Raw genomic sequence first — 25,922 nt, forward strand, 5'->3', positions numbered from 1 at the left:
ACTTTGTCCCCAATGCTTCCAGGCAGCACATGGCCCTGAGGGGCCAGGGGAAAGATTCCCATTGTGCTGGATGGCTGCCCAGTCAGTGAGCCCCAGTCCCACCCACACACCCAATAGCGTCCCTGCCTTCACACTGTGTGCCAAGGCCTTTGTGAGTTCTTTTTTTTTTTTTTAATACATTTTTAAGGTTTTAAATTTTGTATAGGGGTTGGGATGGATGGGAGGTACATGACCTAATGACAGCACACCACACACACACACACACACACACACACACACGGGACACACACACACACAGGGCGGGGTGTGTGTGAAGGTCCTACAATTTGCAGGAATAGATTCTTGCAGAGAACTGGATTCAGCTCGCTAGGTTTGACAGCCTTTTCCCCTCCAGCTGTCTTGCTGGCCCTGAGCCTGGCCTTCTATGTAAGGTTTAGCAAAACTAGCTTGTTTGGTTAGCTGTTAGAAGGCCCACTCTGTATCAGGGATCCGGGCAAGGTTTTGCTATGATCCAGAACATTCTAGTCTTGAACAGAGCACAAGAGAGTAAACGCCCAGCCCCTGGACCCTGATCTTTACTAAAGCCCCTCGCTGAGAAGGCGAGGGTGGATCTTCAGGCAAAGCTAGGGCAGAATGGATGGAGCCCTCGGGTAAGTATGCTGTTTCCCAGAGGGACAATCTGAGGCCCAGATCAGAATTCCCACTGGTCCTTTGGGCAGCCTCCACCCATAGCTGTCACCATCTTGAGTCCCAATCTTGGGACGGGGACCTAAACAGCAAAGTCTGAGGGACGCATTTACCCATTCCTGTGCGCTGCCCGAGGCTGCGGTTGCCTAGGGAACTGCCTCTCACTTGGGATCTGGGCTGAGATTCGGAGGCTGATGGGGACTGGGAGGCCGAGAGCCCAAGGGAGTCGGGGATAGCCTGCCCCCTGCTGACCGACGTGGAAAACTGCAGAGCTGCTGCTCAAGGTCACACAAAATGGATACTGGCAAGAAAACTTGATTCTTGGCCATCTGTCTCAACAGAACGCAACCTAGGCCAAAAGCGCATCTCCGGCCAACCTTTGTCGAATTTCAAGTGACATGAAACGAGAACGAGAATTTCCGAGGAGTCTGTGTCTCTCACCAGTCCAGCCTTCTCTTTTGCGTCTCCTGGGAGGGATCAGGAGAGAGGAGGAGGAGGAGGAGGAGGAGGAGGCCTGTGTGCCTAAGTGTTTATTTTCTTTTTCTTCCTTCCTTCCTTCTTTCTTTTTCTCTTTCTTTCTTTTCTTCCTTCTTTCTTTCTTTCTTTCTTTCTTTTTTTCCTTTCTTTCTTTCTTTTTCTTTCTTTCTTTTCTTTCTTTTCTTTCTTTCTTTTCTTTCTTTTCTTTCTTTCTTTCTTTCTTTCTTTCTTTCTTTCTTTCTTTCTTTCTTTCTTTCTTTTTTTTCCTTCCTTCCTTCTTTCTTTTTGTGCCTAAGTGTTTAAACCACTTGTTTAAGAGGCAAGAGGCCTGCAATGGTGCCACGCCTTTAATCCCAGCACAGAGGCAGATCTCTGAGTTTGAGGCTAGCCTGCTTGCTCTACAGAGTAAATTTCAGAACAACCAGGGCTACACACACACACACACACACACACACACACAGTCTTGAAAAAAGCCAAAAACCTTAAAAAAAAAGAAAAGAAAGGCGAGTTAGTTTCATAGCCTAAGACAGTAGATCTTAAAGTGGAAGGCCATTGTTGCTGTGCTGCCTGGCACTAATTTTGTTATAAAACTAAATAACTCATTAAGATCACTGAGATAGTCAAATTTAACAGGATAAATGTTTAGCCTCTTGGTTCGACAAAAGCAGTCTTCATGCAATTTCGCCCTCCTCAGGACTAAGACCTTGGACATGATCCTGAGACACAGACACCACCACCCCAAACACAGAAGAAAACACTCAAGTTTTAAAGCCTTGAGACATGGCCAACTTGGCTTTCTCAGCTATCAGTTTCTTGGGACCTAGGCAGGTAATTCACGTCCCTGTCACTTGGCACATTTATGTAGACAGGCATCTCTATCTAGTGGAGGTGACATCGTGAGCTTCCTTTGATCTCTGGGAAAGACAGCCAAGCACAGCAGGCTTACTGGTCTAGCCACAGTAACACAAAGAAGCCATATCCAGGCAGACAGGAAATGGTTTCTATTATTGGTATCTTCTGGGAAGGGGTACAATAGGTACCCTTAATGTTATCTATAGCAATCTACTATGTTGTTGCAGTTTATGTGTCCACTTGACTGGGTTATGGAATATTTGGTCAACCGTTTTCATGGGTGTTCTTATGATTTGGATGAGATTAGCGTTTTACTTGGTAAACTGAATAAGTCACTTTGGTCTGCCTAATGTGGTTAGTCCTTATCTGATCAGCTCAGTTCGAAGATGGCCCAATGATGGAGTGTTTTCTAACAAGCGCAAGGCCCTGGCTTTGCTTCCTTAGGTGGGAGGGAATTTTCCTTTTGACCTTTGACCTCGCTGCGCCCTGTCTCCTGCTGTCAGCCTCACTGAGGCCTTTGGTTTCCACAGCTCTTGGCCCGCTGACCTTTAGACAAGAGCTGTGGGCACTGGCTGTGCTGGTTCGCAGGCCTCTGAACTTGATATTACATGCCTCTATGGGTCTCCAGTTTGCTGACTCAGCCTGCCTCGATCTTCAGGTTTGCCTTACACCTCAGAACCTTTTCTCGTTACCCACCCCACCCCACGTTGACTGCTTCTCCGTGGAACCTCAGTACTGCAAACATCCAGGACTTCTCCCTAATCATCAAGGGTCCTACAATCCCAACAATGTATTTGCCAGGTAGGTGCTAAGATGGCCTGGGACTCTTACAAGAGAAGACAAATATACAACATAAGACACACCAGGACAGCCAGACATGATTTGTCAGCCTTTATTAGTCAAGAGTGAAGCCAGGCCCTAGAGTTTCCTTTAAAAAATAAACAAAAAACCCAACCTTGTTTACAACAAACTATGATTAATTTCTAGTGACTTTTAATTATATGTTCAAGACTACAGATCAAGAATTGTTTTCCAATCATATATTCTTTTGAGATTAAAATACAAGTGTAAAACAGGTTAAAATAAGAATCACCCCAATGATGTAAAAAATAATTCCAATTGAGAGACATTTCAAACACCATATATAGAACTCAGGACCAAAAGATGACCTTAGAATCTTTTTACCTTTGAGGTAGCACAATAATGCTTAATTGGATTTTTTTTAAAAAAATTATTACAATGAGTTAAAAACAAAACAAAAAAACGAGGAATCTAATCTTTGCTCAAGGTGGGCTAAATGGTTTTCTGCAAATCCCCCATGAGGTGAGCGACAATTTTCATTTTTTTTTTATAAAGATAGCCCTGCAGAGTGTAATAGGAAACCCACGGGAAGGCTGCTCCCCATAAATAGACATTAGAATCACGGAGGAACGCCAGCAGTCAAGACAGGAGAGACAAGAGGTAATTGTAGTGAAAGATCAAAAACTACCCAGATCTTGGTGAGATTGGTTTACAAGTGCATTATCAAAAACAAAAATTTCAATATCAACTGACTTGAGAAAGATAAAAGATGACATTCATGGGTCCTTTTCTTTCTCTGTGCAAAATGCTTTCATCTTTTTAAAATGAAAACTGTGACACCCCACAAAACGCTGTGTGCACGGGCACCTGGACACCAGCAGTACACAGCGGCCCCACCACCTCCACCTCGAGCGAGCAGAGCCTGGGCAGTCAGGATGTGTGGGGCCTCGGCTGGAGCCTTGGTTTTTCTTGTTTTGTTTTTGTTTCTGCTTTTGTTTTTTTTGTTTGTTTGTTTGTTTTTTGTTTTTTGTTTTTGTTTTTTGCCACTTTGCTGCTGAATTTGCTTACTAAACTGTTCAAAGAAAAGCTCAATGCTGACTGAGACTCTACGCCAGGAACACATAATTCTTTAAGAAGACTGTGAGCCCAGAGGATGGGGAGAGAGCCCGCCTGCAGAGAATTCAGTAGAGAGCGGGAGTGAGTGGTAAGGAGGACGGAGGGAACACTGCAGTGGAGTGAGTGGTAAGGAGGACGGAGGGAACACTGCAGTGGAGTGAGTGGTAAGGAGGACGGAGGGAATACTGCAGTGGGAGCTCAAGGCTCCAAGGAACATCCTCTGTCATTCCAAGTCAACAGCAAAGCCAGGGAAGAGCGAGGGGAGCCAGAGCCCTCAGGAGAGAGGCGCTAGCTAAGGAATCTTTTTGACACTTCAGCCCAGCTGGCAGCTGTAGGAGTTGCCCTCCACCATGGGAACACCGCAACCTTGAGAAAAACCTGGTCTATCACCTCTGATTCTCTAAGCTGCAGAGAGACCTGGAACACTGTCAGGGTCTGGCGCTGTGATGACAGACATCTTTCATCACCACCCAAGCTCCTGAGACTAGGAGAACCTCTCCCATGGCTCCGTCACACAGTGCCCTGACACAGGGCCACACTGCAGTGAAGACTCAATCAGTAGCTACAGCAGAACTTGGACTTGATGCCTTCTCTGTAAAAGAACAGCTGTCAGTGAGGCAGGAAGGGTGACAAGGAGGACTGTGAGGCCTAGCCCGGGAAGTGTGAGGACAGGCAAAGGCCTACCTAGCAGCCTGCAGGAATAACTCTGGCATGAGATTCACAGCTAGCCCTAACCAACACCGGCATGGAGGGTGGGGAGAGGTCAGAGTCTTTGTAAAGTCTGGGGTTGGATTTCTGGGCTGCTCCTGGAGCCCAATGCACCTCTTATCTTTGCAAGAAATCAGGTATTATTCTGTCAAAGTACGAAGTCAAATTTATTGAATAAAGTGATACCATAGAGAAGGACCTTAGGAAAATTCAGGATCACTACGAGGGCTTTCCAGTGCTAGCTGCCTGCTTCAGAGTTACAACTGCGCAGTTCCCAGATCTGCAGCGCAGGCTCCTCAGCGGTCCGAAGAGCCCTGCTGTTACTTCATGGAACACAAGAAAAAGTGACTGCCAAAAATGTGGCAACTCACCTACTTTGGACATTTCTTGGCTATGGTGACCATGGCAAAAGTCGAGACTGTTACTTAGAAAGGCCGTCATAGTAATTCCTGGTTTACACATGATAACCTGTCTTCCTGTGGCTATTACAGTGCTGGAGACAAACCCCAGAGCCTTGCACACGCTACAGAAGTGCTTTGCCACTGAGCTGCACCCAATCCCTACCCAATGATACCAAGTTTAAAAACGAATATAGAGGGCAAATGCCTAAGTCAGTGGACAAACTCCTTGTATATGAATACATCCAAGGCAAACTCTCTAGAGACATAATTTCCTTTTTTTTTTTTAAAAAGCTTCTTTTTAAGAGTTTAAAACTGACGATTACCAGCCTCGCTCTGCAATACTGAAAGGAAGCACTTGCTCTGTCTGCGCAGCACAGCTCCTGCTGGCCTCCTGCTATCAGCCAGTGACGGGCATGGCAGGGGTCACTCAGTGAAGTACTCAGGTCAGATAAGGTGATAATACCTCCAGACCCTGGCTCCTTGTATCAGCACCATGCTCTGACCGGCTGAGCTAACCAGCCACCCCTGGCTCCTTAGAAGGGGATAGCAATTTGTTTATGTAAACAGCACAGAGGTTAAAAAAAAAAAAAAACGTACTAAAAACAAACAACAAAACCCCTAACCCAGAAAACCTTTTATGGATACTACTGGCAAGAGTGCTGAATCCAAGTTCCTTGCTAACGTGAGTCTGCTCGTACGGACCTGCTGGGCCTTCGGGAGGGCTTCTTTCTGAACTTGGACACAGCTGTATAGTGTGCAGCTGCCAGCCAATAGTACAGGGCCTCTGGGCACACAGCTCCAGTATGACTACTACCACCTTCCACTGTGAGAACAAAGCAGCAATTGTGAACACACTGTGGACTTTCTAAAAGACAAATGAGATGGAAGGTTCTACCATTTCCTCCCCCAGAAGGACTGTGGAGGTGTCTACAGTTATTCAACAGGTTTCTGCAGACCTTAGAACTTTCTGAAGCAACTTTAGCAGCAAGAGAGGAAGGAGGATGTTTACACTTTGGACTTTGTATCAGGCACTTAAATTGCTGGAGAGACAGGCCATTCTGAACCAAATGTGAAACCTGGGTTGGAGTAATCACGACATAAATGGTCTAATGCGGCGTTCAGAAGCAAAGTGGAAGGTGGGTGTGGGTGGAGCCTCCGTCCATCTTTCCATGCTGACTTTCAAGATTTCTAAATGCCCTTAACCACAGCAATGGCGGCGGCGGAGACAGCAGCAGGAACGGTTCTGTCGTGTCTGTTTTCTGTGTGTTCTTGTGGCTGACTGGAAGGTTTTGGTATCACACTGAGAAGGCTCCCAGACTCATCATGTCTACTGCCCGGGCTCCATCAGATCCAAGTTGGAGCCAAACATCTTCACCAGCTGTTCTTCGTAATGCGAGATGTTCCTCTTCATGATGTCCATGCAGGGGCCCAGAAGCCTCTCAAATGCTTGGACATCCATAACTGCGTTGTTAAAAAAGAGGGGTGGGAAAGAACAATCTGTTTACATGAACAATTTAAGTAATCTCCTGTATGTAACCCTGTTCCTAAACACACTCCGCACTCGCGTTACAGGCGTGAATTTTAGAATACTGGGCACATGGAAAGGGAGGGCTGCTTCAGCATAAAACATCGGGAGCCATGCGGCTCAAGAGTAAGCAGGCACTGCCTGCCTTGCTCCTCCACAGGCCTGGCCACTGCTGCTTTTGCGGGCCCGTGGGCCTGTCTTACTCACAGCCTGGATTCACTGCTCAGAAATGATTTCTAGGGTGCTGGGGTAGAGCTTCAGTGGCACAGCATGTGCTTAGAATGTGCAAGGTTTTAATACCCAACACCTCCCCATGGGGGTGGGGGTGGGGGTGGGGGTAGGGAGTGGGGGGGAAGCTTTACTATAAGAATTCACTTACACAAACTATCCAGACCTAGATCTGAATGGGAGTCGTCAGAATAGGTCAAGGCTAATAACAGGAAAAACAAAACCAAAATACCCCCTGTATATTAGTAACACACAAATAATTTTCTTTTGCATTTGTAAAATGTTTACTAGTGCATCTCAGCCATACATGATAATGGTTTTTATAATGGCGTATTCATACATGTATGATTTTGATCATGTTCATCTTACCCTAGCTGCCGCCCACTCTCACTCCTACCCACCCCCCCACCCCACCCCCCAGCTAGATCCCGTCCTGCTCTGCTGATTTCAGGTCTTTTGGGAGGACAGGAAAGATAAGGTTTAATTAGGATTATGTCTCCTTCCCCAGTGGCCATTGCCTGCCTAAAGTTGGGGTGGGCCTTGTCAGCCCCACACATCTTGTCCTCACCTAAGCATTTGACATCTCCAACTGCATACGCAGAAGCAGCTCTGGGTTTGTTGGTGACCAGGGCAAGCTCTCCAAAGTACTGCCCCTTATGGCAATGGGCAATCTCAACCTCTTGGTTCCCACCATTCTTGTTCGTTTTAGTCTGCAACAGATAAAGAATATGATCCTGGCTGGCTCTAAGATCACAGCTGGGACGTCCAGTTGTACACACTCAAATACTTTTTAAATTCAGAAAGTTCAACAAAATCACTGAGGAATTCACATTGCAGAAGCTCTTAACTGTACCCTGTGAACTCAACAGATGAATCTTTGTGACCTGGTACAACAGGTGGTTTTACCTAGGTCTTCACCTAGGCCCTAACACATCAGGTAAAGCCTAAACACCCAGCGTCTTCTGTGGAGATTACACACTCCGGGAGATGTGACCCAAGCCCAGCAAGGTCTCTGCTAGTTCTTCCGTTAGTCACAAGCCAAAGCACAAGAGCACAGCCTGGCTCGAGGCAGTCTTGGATGGTTCTTTGGTGACAACATTTCTTTTAAAGAACTTTCTGCACTTACACTAGAGCTGCTTCTCCATTCTTAACAAGTTAACTACATCCTTCAAACAAACATATGCGCTATGTTGTATTGCTACACTGGGTTTCTTATGAATCCATCTGCTAAGTAAGGTAGTAACAACAAAGTATGAGAATCAGCCTCTGTCTCTAAGAACCATGAATGTTGTAAGCAGAAAGACACCCCCTGCCCCGATTGGTAACACAGTCTCACTTTCTGGCTCTGGCTAGCCTGGAACACACTCACATGCACGTATATGCAAGTGTCCATGAAATCCAGAAATGTGTTAGATCCCTTGGAGCTGGAGTTACAGGAAGTTGTGAGCTGTCCCAATGTGGGTGCTGGGAACCAAACCTGGGTCCCCTGGAAAGCAGAATGTGCTTCTTGACTGCCACCTTTCCAGCCTTCCAAAGTCTGTGCACTATCTGTGGGCTTACTTACCAATTTTATGTCTATGTGTGAGCCTGCCTGCTTGTGTGTATGCATGCGCAGGTCCCCATGGGATCCAGCTGGAATGTTGGAGCCCCTGGAACTGGAGTTCAAGTGACTGGGATCTACCTGATAAGAGTGTTGGGAACTGACCTGGGAACTCTCTGCAAGAGGAGTGAGTACTCTTAACCTCCAGTCCCCATTACATGATTTTTATGTTTACTTTTTGGTTTTTTCAAGACAGGGTTTCTCTGTGTAGCCCTAGCTATCCTGGAACTTACTCTGTAGACCAGGCTGGCCTCAAACTCAGAAATCCACCTGCCTCTGCCCCCAAGTGCTGGGATTAAAGGCATGTGCCACCACTGCCTGGCTTGGGATTTTTTAAAAAGTGTTATTTTAAATAAATGTTATTTATTATTTGAAGTGTTACTATTTCAAAAAATTTATATATTCAAAAAAGAAAAGGAAATTTGGCCCACATGAATGTCTTTGCACCAAAAGGTGGAGGCTGGAGAAGAATGTCAAACGCCTAGAACGGGAGTCACAGACAGCTGAGGGGCCGTGTGCTGGGAATGAAGTCTATCCTCTGGAACAGCAGCCACTGCTCTAACTGCTGATCCATCCCTCCAGCCCCTAAAGGGAATTAATTAATTAGTTAATTAGTTTATTTGTGGTTTTCCAAGACAGGGTTTCTATGTGTAACCCTGGATGTCCTGGTACATGCTCTAAAGATCTTGAACTCAGAGATCTGCCTGCCTCTGCTTCCCGAGCCAGGACTAAAGGGGTATGCCACTACTGCCCAGCTCCTGAAGGGAATAGGTGTTGCTGTGAAGGCGTGCGTACCTGTGTGTGCTGCTGCTGCTCCTGCGTGTGCAGCACATGAACACAGAAGTGCGTGCCTGCTGTCCTCTGTGTCTCTGCTCTTTCCTGACCCAGGGCGTAACTACTACTCATGTTGGAGGCTAACAAGCCTCCACAATCCTGTCTCTATCTATCCATCGTGGAGCTGGGACTACAGGCATCTTAGAGGGTGTCTGGCTTGTTGTGTGGGTGCTAGGATCCCACAATCTATCCTTATGCCTATAGAACAACTGCTTTTAACTCTTGAACATTTCTCTTGCCCCAATTCTTTCTTTAAAACTTGTTTATGTTCACTTGTTTTTGTGTGTTTATGTTTTTAGGCATGCACATACCACAGCACTGGAGCAATAGAGGACAAATTTTGAGAATCAGTTCTCTTTCTACTTTCTGGGTTCTGAAGATCAAACTGAGGTTGCCAGGCTTTGGAGCAATCACCTTTACCCACCAAGCCTTCTTGCTGGACTTTGTTGGTGGTGTTATTGTTCTTTAAGACACTATGTTTTAAGTATGTGTATGTGGCTTGTGCACATGACTGCAAGTGCTCAGAGAGCCCAGAAAGGAGATCAACTCCCTGGAGCTGCTATGAGGGTTCTGAGAAACAAACTCAGAAGCTCTGCAGGAATGCTCTGCATTCCTAACTGAGGGGCCATCTCTCCAGTCCTGCCTTCTTTATTACCTTTAAATGTAAATTTAAACACTCTACTTTACATCTTTAGTTTTTTTATCCCTCCACACTTCAACCTTGACCCGTTAGCTCCGAAGCTGGTCTGCTGCTTCATGTGAACCAATGTACTCTCTCATACATGTGTATGTAGTATGTATGTATGTATGTATGTATGTATGTATGTATGTATGTATAGGTAGGGTTTTGCGGGGCAGGATCTTGCTATATCATCCAGACTATTCTTGATTTCATTGTCTTCCTGCCCCCCACATCTTTCCTACCTATAGCTTAAACCTTTTCTAAATAGTCCCTACTAGATTTAATATATACATATATTTTACTATTTCAACAAATTTATATATTCAAAAAGGAAAAGGAAATTTGATTATGGTGGACTTATTGGTAGACAAACTCCTTGAAGGTTGGGTGTGTAGCTCAGCTGCTACAATGCTTGCCTGAAAGTCACAGAGCCCTCAGTTTGATCCCCAACACCAGATTATATCACCCAAGTGATATAATCATAAGCACTTGGGAGGTGGGGTCAAGGGATTGAAATTCAAAGTCACCCTCAGTTATATACACCACTGAGTTTGAAGCCAGCCTGGGCTAAGAGAGAGAGAGAGAGAGAGACAGAGACAGAGAGACAGAGACAGAGACAGAGAGAGACAGAGAGAAAAGACAGACAGCATTCTTCCCAGCTACAGGTTATCAGTTATAACATCTATCCATGAATATCATAGAGTACATAATGGAGACTTTCCCTCACAGTCCCAAACCGCACCCAACCTTATATGCACCTATTATATAATACTCCTGTATTTATTAGTATGTTTTTCTTATTTATAGCTTAGTAACCCTCATTTCACTAGTTACGAGAGAGACAAAATTGGGATAAGCGAACATGTACTAGGTCTCTATCAGTGGCAGTTCCACACCTCAGAGAGCAACAGCTTGGTACTCTGAAGTACAGGCCGCAGCAGCGCCCCAGGTAAGCCCTGGCGGGAGGACACGTGCACCCACTCACCTTGCTTCTGATCAGGATGCTCACTTCTCCAGACTCAATTATATAAAAGCTGTCAGCCTTCTCACCCTGAAAAAGAGGAGGTCAGAGTCAGAGTCATGCCCACACTGAAGACTGTGAGCACTGTGTGCCTCAGCTCTATCTCCAACCACTCAAGGGATCCATGGCTAACAAAGTAGAGGTTCCTGAGCAGTAAGGACATCAACCCCATCATGACTAACATCTCTCTTCCCCTTTACACACCCACATTTATCTCCAGGAATATGGCCAGGTCACCAACTGCACAGCATCTCTGCTGACTGCCTATGTTAGTGTGCGGAGACCCATTCCAGAGCAGGCACACAAGAACACTGCAAATAATGACAAGGTAAGGCCACAGCATGAGGTCTAGGGATAACCTTGGTCAACAGACACAGCCAGTCCTCAAGAAGAGAGGAGAGAGCTCCAGCACTGCAGCCAAGCACACGGCCTGGGGGCAACCCTCAGAGCCTGTTTGGGGTGGGAGGGGTGAGTGGTGATGCACGGCTGCAATCTGGGGTGTGCCCCAATGCTGGGGTGTGCTAGGCCAGCCAGCCTGACCTAGCAAACTGCAGGTCAGTAAGAGCCCTTGGTTGCTTTGGGGTTTGCACCCCTCTCCTCCCCTCCCTCTCCCTATAAGTTTCTCTGCGTAGCCAAGGCTGGCTGTCTTGGAACTTGCTTGTAGAGCCCAGGCTGGCCTTGAATGCCTCTGTCCTCTGAGTGCTGGGATTAAAGTATGTGTCACCACACCCAGGGAGACCTTGGTTTTTAGTAATTTTTGTTCTATTTTGTGTTTTTTTTTTCCTTTCTTCTTTCTTTTAAAGCAGGAGCAATGACACTGAAGGTTGTCTTGGCACCCTCCACACACACACACACACAGGAAGGTTGTCTCAGCACCCCACACATACACACAGGAAGGTTGTCTCAGCACCACACACACACACACAGGAAGGTTGTCTCAGCACCCACCCCCATACAGGAAGGTTGTCTCAGCACCCACACACACACACACACAGGAAGGCTGTCTCGGCACCACCACCCTCCCCCACACACACAGGAAGAGGACAGCAGGATGCAGATGCCTGGCTGCAGCTGGTGTCGAACCCTTTCTAACCCTGGCTTTGGTCTTGCTCGACTTACTACTGACGCACCTGGCTGACTAAGCCACCTAGGGATTGGACGAATAACACACTACGTACCCGCTTTGTGCGGGGCACTGTCCTGGGGACATGATGGATGCTTGAGCACATAAACTACTGAGAAACGTGATGACCAGGAAGGTATACAGCTGTGCGGGAGGGTAGCACGTGCTACAGGACAGGAACAAGCACCACAGGCACTAGATAGACAGGCGGCAGACAGACGGACAGGAAGGAAGGGAGCCTTAGGCGAGCAGACAGAGGAGACGAGCTTGTGGCTTGTTCCACATTGTCACCCTGGGTCAAACCATGAACAACTCAATAGCAACCATGTGCTATCGGTTGGCTCTGTTCTGAGGCGGGCCTGGCATGCATCCTGTCTGCCAGGTTAGTCTCCCTTTCATCAGCCTTCCTTCCTCTGCCTCTCAAGGCACACCAGCTTGGTGTGGGTTGTGTCTTCAGTGAAAGTCTGCCCTGCCAAACACGAGATCTGCGTTTGACTGACCACTTCAAGCCCCAAACGAACACCATTTGAGGCTGACTTGCCTGAGTGAATCTAGTTCCAGCCTGGAATGATGGCTCATGCCTATAACACAGCACTTAGTCAGCTGAGGCAGAAACACAGCTGTGAGGCTGAGGCTAGCCTGGGCTATGCAACTAGATCCTGCCAAAAAACTGAAAGACTTCTTTCTGTGTTACAGTTTGGATGTAAAATGTCTCCCAAAGGCTCATGTATTTGAACACTTGCTCCCCATCTGGAGACACTTTCCTGGGAAGTTACTGGACGTGGGAACATGGGGCCCAGCTCTGTCACCAGCATGGGCCTGAGAGATTTGTACACCCTGCTTTTCATCTGTTCCCTTTCCAATTACCACGGACTGATGTGTTCCTGCCACCATGATGAACTGATATCCCCTGAAACTGTGAGCAGAATAAATGTTTCCTTCCTTCGGGAAGTTGCTTCTGTCAGAAAGTCACAGAGATAAGGAAAAGAACTGACAAGCCACTGGCAAGTCTGAGCAAGAAAAGAGGCACACATATTATAAGGAATGAAAAATGGCACCAGTCTGCACACATGCTACTGAAATCTCAGTCAGGACAGGACCAACTCCAGGCTGACAACCCGAGATGAAACAGAAGTCACTAGAGACAGACCTCACTGGCGAGCATGTCACGCAGACGGTATGCCACGCACTGTGGTGCAAATGTGTAGTAATGTGGAGAATGGTTATGCTATGCTTTAAGCAGAACAAATGTGGGGTTTTTTCCATACAGTTCATTGCCTTAATAAGTTTATAATATAACTGTAAGCAAACCTTTACTTCATAAAGTAAACATGAGCATTTCATGGCACTGGTATTCTGTATATTCAAGGCAGAAATTGAGTTCTGCATAAACCTATAAAACAAGCACTTGCAGTTACTCTGCAGGCCAAGCTGCAAGGCTTCCTTTACAAATAACACAGATTAGTTGCTTCCTATTCTACACTCTCACTTTTCCCATTATGCACCTCCACAGCGGGCACCACCACAGCAGGCACCACCACAGTGGACATTACTTGAGTCTTGTTTATTTCAGTCTTCAGCTATAAAGATGCACCTAGCAAGCAGAGCCAACCCGTGCTGGAACCTGGGATGAACAGGATACTTCTGTCAGAGCCCTAGTGGGCTCTCTCCTCCTCTTTCACCATAAGTTTGACACACAGGCCTGCGATTTGCACTGATCTGAAACCATCCTCCTCGCAGCTGGGTTCAAGGACAGACACACTATCCAACTCATCCAGAAAACTTGCCTAGTGGTCTTGTCAGACCCATGGGCAGATAAGTTTATATCTTCTGTATAAGTTTAGTTCCTATAACTACTTACATATAATTAAAATACAAACACAATACACAGAGAAAATTGTGTTTCTAAAAGGCATTACATGTAGCACTGGAGAGCTAAAAATTGTTATGCAGCTGAGGGTGGTCCTGGACTCCCGACCCTCTTGCCTCTACCTCCTGAGTACCGGGATTCTAGGCATGCACACCATGTACAGTGTGCAGACTTCTTTAATTATAATGGTCCAGTTTACTGTGTGGTGATCTTACATTATCCAAAAATAAATTATGAAAAAGATACAAAGGATCTATACGTCAAGGACATTTCATAGATCTGATTTATCATTGGATGCTGAGGATTCTAGCACAGAGATAACAGAGAGCATCAGCCCCAGTCTTCTCTGGATTCTAGTACAGGTTAATAAAGGTTACTTAGCATCAAAAGAAAATAATATCCAGTAAAACAAATGACAGAAGCCCACCCCTAAATGAATGGAAGTCTGAGGCTAGTAGCACAACCATGGTAACTCTGAAAGCTTCCAAGGTCAGGACAACTTGATAATACTTTCTCAAAACACAAACAAGAAGGGCTAAGGATGCCACTCAGTGGCAGACTGCTTAGCATGTGAGTTCAGTCCCTGGTACTTCAACTAAATAAGGCAGCAAGGCATCTCTGTCTCAGGGAGACATCTCCGTGTCTCAGGGAGATGGGCATCAATGAACTTCATTCAGAAGTCTCTGTAGAAGGAATCATATGAGCTTCCAGTAGTGGGGACAGTCATTTTTTTCTTTCTCTTTTCTTTCTTTCTTTCTTTCTTTCTTTCTTTCTCTTCCTTTCTTTCTCTTTCTTTCTTTCTTTCTTTTTCATTCTTTTCTTTTTCAGAGATAGGGTCTCTCTAAACAGCTCTGGTTTATCTAGAACTTGGTATATGGAGCAGGCTGGCTTCAAACTCACAGAGGTATGTGCCATCATGCCGAGCTAAATCTTTGTTTTCCATTGGAATCAGAGTAATACAATGTGTCCCAGGCTGGCCTTGAACTTGTGAACCTACTTTTTTTTTTTGTTTTGTTTTTTGTTTTTTTAAGACAGGATTTCCTCTCTGTAGCCCTGGATGTCCTGGAACTTACTCTGCAGGCCAGGTTGCAGACTGGTCTGCCTCTGCCTCCTGAGTGCTTGGGTTAATGGCACGTGCTACCCCTACCCAGCTTCCTTCCCCCTAAATGCTGGCACTGCAGATGTGCATTATCATACTTAGTCCACAAGCGGAACACTGTTCCTTGAGATGGTGACTTCCAGAGAAGGAGCTGTGTGAGACCTGACTCACCTGAGTGATTATTCGCTCTCCATCCTTATAGATCTTCTCCCCGATCACATCTACAATCTTCATTCGTTCTGACATCTAAATAACAGATATAGTTACATAGTAGAAGGAAAAAACCTTGACTGAATGTTATGACTACAACTAGATTGGAACAGCGTTATTTGAAAACCTAAGAGTAATTTTAATAGCTTTCTGTAAACCACACAAATAGACTCTTATTCAAACTTTACCTCTAGTGATTTAAAGAGTGGAACAGACTCAATAAATGATTCAAACATCTTCCTCTTCTTTGCATTGTTCTTCACTATGATTCTTCTAAAAGTCACCCGGTCCTACAAGAAAAAATAGGAAACGTCTACTATTTTCTGTGTAAGAGAACATCTATGGTTTAAATAGCTAAACAACTACTAGAGAGCTGAAAGTCACTGTATCCAGAGTTAATGATGCCGGAAGAAAAAAACCTAACTTGGGCTCAGCAGAAGTCTCCAAACTGTAGTTTGCTGTGCTCACGAGTGCCACCTAGAGGCCATAAATAGAGCACAAGATGAAACTGCCATTATGCAGTACCAAAAGATAACCTCCAGAACAGGCAAATAAAGCCTGTGAGAGTTTGTAACTACAATGAAAAGACAGCACACGATGGGCAGGGCCCACAGCTTTACTCAACATGTAGGAGACTGAGGCAGGAAAACCAGACATCCAAGATCAGTCAGGGCTACAAGGTGAGTTCTTGTCCAGCCTGGATAATAGTGAGACCTATCTCTAACGAAAACAAAAGAAAATTAAGCATAAAATGGATAAGAATTTTTGCAATTGATATATACTGGTGGAAAATATAAATGAATTTTAAAAGTATATAGTTCAAGATAGCAATAGAACTGAAATGTACTACATCAAAGTACAGAAGACAAACGCTACGGTCATTTTCAGGTGGACTCCAGGGCATGGCAGTGTAAGCCTGTGATCTCAGACACTCAACAGACGGAAGGCTCAACAGCAGGAGGCCCAGCTGAGAAACTTAGTTCTGTCTCACAAGAAAATAAAATGGTTTTGGAATCGGATCTAAGTTAGCAATATTTTTCTCCTGCCTCTGGCTGTCAGAGATGAATGTTCGTACATACAGCAATGACATCTTAGATGTAAAGGCTGATGGACAAATATCAGAAGCCACAATTCAGAAAGCGGCAGCTGCTTAGCATCGCTGATACGGGCAGGCACAGGGTGGAGACAATGTGGTGCTTGTGGCCTCTAGGCCATTAGCCCCAGAATTCCAGGCCCTGTCTCATGCCATGATTCACTTCGGAAGTCAAGGGTCAGAGAAGACCCTTACATTCCCAGCATGGGCGACTGCCCTCCCCTCCCCTCCCCTCCCCTCCACTGCTCTAAACTACAGTGTACTGGTTTACAGCTCTCTGGCATTGAGCTGCTCTCCGTTTTCTTCACCATCTACTTGCTTGGCAGGAGCTTCCCAGTCTTTGCTGCTCTCATGTGATGCACACTTGTCATTGATTTCTGAATTCTAAGGTTAAGAATGTATCACATGGGCTGGGGCTGGCTCAGCGGCTAAGAGCACTGGCTGTTCCTCCAGAGGTCCTAAGTTCAAATCCCAGCAACCACATGATGCTCATAACCATCTGTCTGGTGTGTCTGGAGACAGCTACAGTTTGAGGATGAGCTACATTAGACTTGTATACATAAAATAAATAAATGTTTAAAAGGCTGCTTTCATATGATGCCATTATCTTTAAAATTCAGTTTCTGTATATTTTCTGGGCTAATCTAGGCCAAAATATTGTAGAATGAGGGCAATTAAGATGGAAGCACTGAGGTCAGGCAGTGGCAGCACACACCTGTAATCCCAGCACTTGGGAGGCAGAGGCAGGCACATTTCTGAGTTGGAGGCCAACCTAGTCTACAGAGTGAGTTCCAGGGCTTTACAGAGAAACCCTGTGTCAAAATAAAAATAAATAAATAAATAAATAAATAAATAAATAAATAAATAAAAAGATTGAAACACTGTTGCTAGGAACAGTGCTACTTAATCTTAATCCCAATACTTGGGAGCTAGAAGCAGACAGATCTCTGAGTTTGAGGCCAGCCAAGGCTACACAGTAACCCCTGATGCTGATACCTTCTTCTGGTCTGTCTGAAGTCAGCTACACTGTACTCATGTACATAAAATAAATAAGTACTTTTTTTTAAAGGGCTGGCAGGTAAGTAGAGAGGTCTTTTTGTTTTTTAAAGATTTATTTATTTATGATTATATGTAAGTACACTGTAGCTGTCTTTAGATACCAGAAGAGGGCATTAGATCTCATTACAAATGGTTGTGAGCCATCATGTGGTTACTGGGATTTGAACTCAGGATTTTTGTAAGAGCAGTCAGTGTACTTAACCGCTGAGCCATCTCATCAGCCCTAAGTTAACTTTTTCAAAAAAGAGTTAACTTTCTTTAAAAAAAAAAAAAAAAAAAAAAAAAAAGAATGGAGAAGTGACTTATGTATTGGGGTTCCTGTCCCATCAAATAATCTGTTGAGACCTTGCAAATAAACAAAGAGACCTTGTTTATTTGCAAGGTCTCATGTAAGCCAGGGGTTCCTGTCCCATCAATTAATTAATTTCTCTCCTCTTGTGTCTGTCTGTCTGTCTGTCTCTCTCTCTCTAACAAGTTCTCACATAAGCCAGGTTGCTCTTGAATGTAAGCAGAAAGCGTGTTCTATGCCTGGCTTTATGCAGAGTAGGACTGAATGCAAGGCTTCCTTGGACCCTGCCACTGAGTGACCTCTCCCAGACAAGTCTGATCTTCGGTCTGCATGAGTTTATACTTCCCAGAACTTTTATTTTATGCTGAGCAGGGCCAGCTCTTGTGGCTGAGAACAGCCTTAAAAAGCCCTAGGATGCCCACCTAAATATAAGGAGTGGCCCACAGAGCAGTGAAGAGGCAACTTCCACAGGCAGCAAGTGCACAAGAGGGCAAAGAGCCCTCACGTTCAAATGAGAAAAGGAATGTCACTGCTGCCCATGCTTGCCAGAACTGTCCTGACGGAGGGCAACGGCTTGTTTAAGCGGGAATGCGGACTCCAGTGTAAGCCTCCGGGACAACACTGCTCTTGTTTATCCTCAGCAGGCAGTGAAAAACTGCAAACGCTTTGCCTTGGAACCTTCCTGAAGCTCCAGTTCTGGACATAGGACAGAAGCTCCAAGACAGACTGAGCTTGCCAAGTACACAACTGAAGCAGGAGAAAGGCAGAGCCCAGGGGCATTGTCTTCACGGCTCACTAGCCTCACTCAGGGACAAAAACCTGAAATAGGAGGGCAGGCCGGGATCCGAGAGGAGGATCCTTAAGGACAGACAGTGGTGACCAGCAGCACGGTCACAGAACTGGTGCTACTATTCTCTGGGGATCTAACCTGTGCCAGGCCCTGATGCAGCAACCTCTCTCATGCCTATAACCCTTATGTCAAGCCAGAAGGCTGACTATTTTATAGTCCACTATATTTTAAAATAATTTCCATTTTTATTTATATTATTTTCTTTATATTACTTTTACTTTATTATTTACTTATATGAAGAGTGGGTTATGTAATTTTCAAATGTTTGGAGATTTTCATTATTTCCATTATTATGGCTAAAGAATAAATACTACTTTCAATTTTTCAGACACTACAAGAGGGCATCAGATCCCATTACAGATGGTTGTGAGCCACCATGGGGGTTCTGGATTTGAACTCAGGATCTCTGGAAGAGCAGCCAGTGCTCTTCACTGCTGAGCCATTTCTCTGACCCTAAATTTCAATTTTTGACTTGTTAAGATTAATTTTACATTCCAGGATAGGGTCTACTGTGGTGGTCATTTATGATCTTAAAAAGAATATATTCTGCTGTGTGTCTTGTATGCATTTCAATTAGATCCTGCTGCTTTACAGACCCTCAGTGACTTTCTGCTGAGCAGTCCCATCAGCGTTGTGGGACACTGTCCTGAGACATGGACCTGCCTACACCTAGTAGCTTTCTCACCGAGAAGCTCGCTGCTGCTCTGCAGACACATTTTAAGGTTGCTGGGCCTCCTGGGTAGACGGCACTCACCTTTCGTTATTATGCAGGGCTTACTCTTTGTCCCTGCCATTTTTGTTGTTCTGAAGTCTGATGTTAATGTGACTGCTCCTTTTTTGTTGACATTTGCACAGTGCATTGATTTCTCTCCTTACTTTTGACTTAATCATTGTATTTGAGTGAGTTTGTTAGACAGCATATGGCTGGATTATTTGGGGGGGGGCATGAGGAAAGGGCTTGGGGGGAAAGGCAGACAACAACTTGAGACAGGGTTTCTCTGTGTAGCCCTGGCTGTCCTGGAACTCACTCTGTAGATCAGGCTAGCTTGGAACTCAGAGATCTGCCTCCCTCTGCCTCCACAGTGCTGGGATTAAAGGCGTGGCTCCCACACCTGGCTGAATCATTTCTTAGATCCAGTCTTACAGTGTTTCTAAATTGAATGCTTACCTTTTGTTCCTGTTTTTACTTTATCTTCTAATTTTATGTGCCTGGATGTTCTGCCTACATACAGGGCTACACAATCATTGAGTTCAGAGGCCAGAAATGGGCATGGGATCCCCTAGAACTGGAGTTAGACAGTTGTGACCTGCCATGTGCGTGCTGGGAATTTAAATCTGGGTCCTCTTGACGAGCAGCCAGGGCTCTTAACACATTGAGCCATCTCTCCAGCCCATTCTTCTTTAAAAGAGACAAAGTTGTTACTGTTGTTGTTGTTGTTATTATTATTATTATTGGGGAAGGAGTGTCAGCACAGGTGCACTAGTGAAGGTCAGAGGACAACTGTCATAATTCAGTTCTCTCCTTCCATTGTGGGTTCTGAGGACTGAATTCAGGGTGTCACACCTGTTCAGAAAGTGCTTTTATTTGCTAAGCCTGCCAAAGAACAACAGGTTGTTTTATGGACACAGGCTCTTGCTTCCCAGCGCTCCCTAGCCTGAACTTCACTATGCAGACTACGTGGTCTCATATTCGAAGCGATCCTCCTGCTTCTGCCTAAGCGCTGGGACTATGACTGTACCACCACTGGCCTATTAGATAGCATATGAATTATCATATTAGGAATTTGGTTTATAAAATTTGACTACATCTCTATACAATTTTTGGAGGTGGTAGTAGGGAGAGAGATGGAGTATCACCCTGTTGCCTAGTTTGACCCTGAAATCCTGGGCTTAAGTGATTTTCATGTTTCAAGCCTCCTGAGTAGCTGAGAGGAAACATGCACTGCTTTCAGCTAGAGACCATTTTAGAGGTTGGTCTAGGTATACATTACACATGTATGGATCACACCAATGTCTTGCAAAGCTGGACTAGTTTGATAAGTTTTACTTCAATCTGGCCTCTCCCTCTTTATAAAATATATCTGTATAAATGTAGCAAGAACCCTGCCACTACAAGGATATGGACCACTGACATCTCTCTCTTTCTCTCTCTCTCTCTCTCTCTTCTTTTTTAGTATAGAATAGAGTTTATTCAGGGCCTGGGGAGGGGAGCTAAGGGGGTAGTAGAGGCAGAGAAAGGTAGAGAGAAGGAGAGAGTAGAGAAGTGGAGACCAGCCATGACCACGTGGAGAGAGGAGGAGGGAAGGAGGAAGGGAAGAGCCCAAGAGGGCAAGAGAGACCAGAGAGTGAGAGGACAGGAGACCACTGGCATTTCTATAGCTTAGAATAAAGTACGTGCTGCTAAGTCGCTGAGGGAACATCACATGTTTGGGTAGCTGGCTATAGAAGACAGTCAACATGACCCGTGCATGTCTCACTCACTCACCAGTCCCCAAAGGGAGCCTTCTGAGGTGGCGACGATGGTAGCAGCTCTTGGGGTATTGTACATCAGGGCTAGTTCTCCAAAACTGCCACGGTTGTCGTACTGACCAACAGAACGGGTTTGATTATCTTTTGTTACTAAAATGTCATACGTTCCCCTAGAAGAATGACAAGAAATAATTATTTCTAATAAGTTTAAAAACTGACTGATACATATAACACATAAGCGGGGCAGAGGTGGGGACAGAGCTTAGTTGAGAGTATTTGTCTAGCACGCAGGAGGTCCTGGGTTTGAGCCCTGATCTAGATAAACCAGGCCCAGTGGTTCATCTCTGTAATTACAGCACTGGAGAGTTAGAAGCAGGAGAATCAAAAGTTCAAGATCGGGCTGCAGAGATGGCTCAGCAGTTAAGAGCATTGGCTGCTCTTCCAAAGGTCCGGAGTTAAAATCCCAGCAACCACATGGTGGCTCACAACCATCTGTAATGAGATCTGACGCCCTTTCCCTGGTGTGTCTGAAGATAGCTATAGTGTACTTACACTTAATAATACATTAAAAAAAAAGTTCAAGATCATCCTCAGCTACGGGGGAGTTTATGGTAAATCTAGGATACATAACATCCTGTCTCAAATGGGGGGAGGGTAACCAACATAATTTTGCTAAAACATACAAATGATTTTTTCATGTAACATGGTTATTATTTTTATTAAATTCTATGCGCATGAATATTTATGTAGCATGTATATGCAGTGCCCAAGGAGGCCAAGAGGAAGTGCAATTCTTTGCAGTTGGAGTTACAGATGGTCATAAGCTGCCACATAACACATTAGGAATCGAATCTGGATCCTCTGGAGCTGCAGTCAGTCCACTTAACTGCTGAGCCATATCTCCAGCCCTGCATTTGACTTTGCATTTCCGACCTTGATGAACTGACTTGCTCAGTTCACTCTCTTCTTTGTAGCTAGCATTCCTGAGGATTTTTCCTGCAACGACTTTCTTACTTTTGCCTTATTACACTGGTTGAGCTTCAAGCACAATATTAATAGAAATGGAGAGCATAGGCACCCTTTCTTATGCTCAGTCTTTCCTAGGAAGATGGAGGGAGTACAGGGTCTTTCAGCTTAATCCAGGCTGGCCTTGAACTCCTGACCTTTGGCCTTAGCTCCCTAGGTGTTTACAGAGATAAGCCACTATATCTTGCCTGATGGTTTATTGCAAAAAGATGTTGAATTTTATCAAGTATTTTGTGGAAAGCATTGAGTTGACTGTAAAGTTTTCCTTCATGGTGTGTTGAAAAGAAGGACTGAACTGATTAAAATAAACAACTTTCTACCTATTATTGTAAATGATTGGTCAAAAAATACTCAGAACTACCCTTTAGAGAAATGGACATACACACTAAGAAGCAAACAAACTTCTCAGAATTTCTGTAAGACAACTAACAACATTATCAACAAGTGACTCAAAGAGATCCATTGAGGGCTAGGGTGATGGCTCAAATGGCAAAGTATCTGCACGTCTGACGCTGGTGGCACACAATTTTAATTCCTGCACTCCAGGAGGCAGAGGCAGGTGGCTCTCTGAGTTCCAGGATGGCCAGGACTACACAGAAAAACCCTGTCTTGAAAGAGTCAATCAATCAAACAAACAAAGCCGGCTGTGGTGGGCTGCACTTCTAATCCCAGCACCAGAAGGCAGGCAGATGGATAACTGAGCTTGCCAGCTTATGCTAATCTGTGAGCCCCAGGCTGATGAGACCCTGCCTCAAATAAGGTGGACAGCACCTGCGTAATAGCACCTGAGGTGTCCTCTGACCTCTGAACACTGGCACACATCAACACATATGCACACATAATCCTGGTGAAATCATTCAAAAGAGATAAAAATACTGAAAAGGTTTATTGCAGGGTTACTCACCAGACAATATAACAGCAAAAGTTAAACAAACAACTGTTCTGGGGCTGGAGAGATGGCTCAGAGGTTAAAAGCACTGGCTGCTCTTCCATGAAATACAGTTTACTTCCCACAACACACAAGGTAACTCATAACTATTTGTAACTCCAGTCCCAGGGTAGCCAATGCCCTTCTTGCTTTAGTGGGCACCAGGTACACATGTAGTGCAAAGACATACATACATGCAGGAAAAACACCCATACACATAAAAAATGTTTAAGGAAAAATACTCTCAATTATAATAATGTAATTATGACTATAATTTAATATGTAATATAAATAATAAAATAATAAAAATATAATAAATGTAATTTAATTATAAGTATATAATTAAATTACTTAAATATATATTAAATTAAATAAAAATATATAATTTTAATTAATTAGCCAGTAATACCAAGGACACAAAAGTTAACCAGGAAGTTGTAAAATTTTTCATTCAAAATTTTGAGAGGGGTCAGAGCGATAAACACTGGCTGCTCTTCCAGAGGACCCAGGTTCAGTTCTGAGCACCTGCATGGCAGATCATGCTCGTCCGTAACTCCAGCCCCAGGGGATACAACGCTGTCCTCTGGTCTCAGGGCAGCAAGCATGCCAAGTGATGTGCAGACAGGCATGCAGACAAAACATCCATACACAGCAACTTTTAAAATATAAAAAGCCAGGAATGGTGGCACACATCTTTAATCCTAGGAGGCAGAGACAAACTCTGTATGTTTGATGCCAGCTTGACCTACATACAGAGTTCTGGGAAAGGCAGGGCTACAAAGAAAAACCCTGTCTCAAAACAAAACAAATGTGAACAGGGCTGGAGAAACGACCTAGCAGTGAAGAGCACTGTTCCTCTTGAAGAAGTTCCAAGTCAGGCTCCCAGCATTCGTGCCAGGCGGCTCACAACTACCTGTAAGTCCAGGACCAATCACCCACCGCCTTCTTCTGACCCTGACCAACACCTGCACATATATGCCATGTATGCACCAGAAACACACATACACTAAAACTTCCTTTGAATATGGGCCAGTGAGATGCCTCTCTGGTAAGGGTTCTTGCTGCCAAGCCTAACAACCCGAGTATTTTCAGTCTCTGAGACCCACATGGTAGGAGAGGCTTGACTCCAGTAAGTTGTCCTGATGTCTGTACATGCGCACACCTGTATGTGCGTACGTGTGTATAAAACACAAATGAATAAATGTAAAAACCAAAATAATTACAAATTTTTACAAGCAAAGGTTTGATAAGCTAAATTTACAACAGTTACTTGATGACAATCAATAAAAGAATCCCAAAACTCAGGGAAGTAATCAGAAAATCCTAAATAAGCCTCCATGTGGCAGCAATTGTATAAAAATGTTTATTTCTCATTTAAAATTTGTTATATGTCTAAGATAATGCCCTGGTTTTTAGAAAACACAGGTGGAGGTGGAGGTAAAGAAACATTGTATCTGAAACTTACTGTGTGTTGTTCTGAGACAGGGTCTCAGATGGCTCAGGCAGGCTCTGAAATTGCTATGTATCTGAGGATGGCCTTGAACTCCTGACCCTCCTGCTTCCACATCCCTGTTGCTGTGATTACAGGTGTAGACACCCAGGCCTAGCTTTCTGGAACTTATTCCAAACAAACTGATATACTAAACATGGCAGAACACTAACCTGTGGGGCTGGGCTTATAAGAATTTTCTATGCTATTTGTACTAAGTTTGGTTTCTTTTTAAACTTTGAAGTTACTTTGAAAGGAAAAAGGGGTTTGGGGAGCTGGCTCAAGGGTTAGAAGCACATACTGCTTTTCCGGAGTTCTGATCCCATCATCTGATGGGCAGATGGTGCCCAAGTCTGGCTTCAAGGGCTCCAATGCCCTCTGCTGGCTTCTGTGGGCATCAGTGAACCACCTTCATTCCCCGCTCCCACCCCATCACACAGAAGTAAAATACATACACACAAATTAATTAATGTAATTATGCATACACATAAAGATAAGTCTTATTACATGAAAGAATGGAGGTAATGGGGATAATGAATACATTAACATTTTATTACCTTAGACTCTGATTATACTCCTTTTTTAGGACTTAGATGGAAGCCCTATTCTTTCTCAGGAGAGTACTTTCAGCTTGAGACACTAAGATGCAGGCACATTAGGGAGGTAAAGCCCAGGCCTTCACTTTCTCCAACATGGTTTATACTTGGTGCAGAGTCAGAAGTTTTGGGGGTATGGAGGTTAGGGGAGTACAATCATTTCAAAAGCAAGCTGGAAGTCAAAGCTTCCCATGTCAATACAGAGTCACAGATATGCTTCAGGGAATTAATTCAATTGAACACTGGAAATGGCATGTTTACAAAACACACCCTGCCATCTTTGTCCAACCCTAGATTTTAGTGAAGTGGTGTATCCCCCAACAGAAGCTCCTCGGGACAGCCGTCGGTAGAGAGGCAGCTGTGGTCCCTCGAAAGGCTTTGGGAAACTTATTCACCTGGCTCTAGCACTCTCTGGGATGAATGTAGTACAGGATAAGGCTTTTGTCTGAAATCAAGACTCCAAGGAGTTGTGGCTAAGCATTTACAAAGCGTCCCCGACCTACCGTTCTATGACATAAAAGTTGTCTCCATCATCTCCTTGGTCGATGACGTGCTCGTCAGTTTTGACTATCTTTTCAAACATGGCATCCAGAACTTGGGAAAGCTGCTCCTAAGGTACACACAAAGAGCATGGGTATCTTTTACATTTGCTGAGAAAACACGATGGTCAGTCTGCATGGTGGTGCACACCCTTAATCCCAGCAAACCCACAAAAGTCGTATTCATCGCAATGCATGTGCTTATATAATAAGGATCTATACCAGACTACCATCAAGATTAAAGCAGAAACCTGAGAGCTAAGGGAGATGCATTTTTATATTCTTTGGCTTTAGGCTCATTAGAAGACAGCACAATGGCCAAGCCCTCTCCCTCTCCCTATCTGTGGGTG

General features: G+C 44.7%; 1 protein-coding gene across 1 annotated transcript in view; it reads right to left on the bottom strand.

The window, feature by feature from the left end:
• Positions 1-2,894: 2,894 nt before the first annotated feature.
• The window catches only part of Prkar2a (protein kinase cAMP-dependent type II regulatory subunit alpha), a 59,115-nt gene continuing 36,087 nt past the window's right edge, over positions 2,895-25,922 (bottom strand). The window contains exons 5-11 of the mRNA XM_052187249.1: positions 25,537-25,643; positions 21,011-21,164; positions 15,423-15,524; positions 15,196-15,270; positions 10,897-10,962; positions 7,364-7,505; positions 2,895-6,503 (exon numbers count right to left, since the gene is read on the bottom strand). Of these exons, the coding sequence (XP_052043209.1) occupies positions 6,370-6,503; positions 7,364-7,505; positions 10,897-10,962; positions 15,196-15,270; positions 15,423-15,524; positions 21,011-21,164; positions 25,537-25,643 (780 nt within the window). The 3' untranslated portion in view covers positions 2,895-6,369. The remainder of the gene's footprint in view (positions 6,504-7,363; positions 7,506-10,896; positions 10,963-15,195; positions 15,271-15,422; positions 15,525-21,010; positions 21,165-25,536; positions 25,644-25,922) is intronic.

This window comes from Apodemus sylvaticus, chromosome 7 (genome assembly GCF_947179515.1).
Source record: "Apodemus sylvaticus chromosome 7, mApoSyl1.1, whole genome shotgun sequence".
Taxonomy (NCBI): domain Eukaryota; kingdom Metazoa; phylum Chordata; class Mammalia; order Rodentia; family Muridae; genus Apodemus; species Apodemus sylvaticus.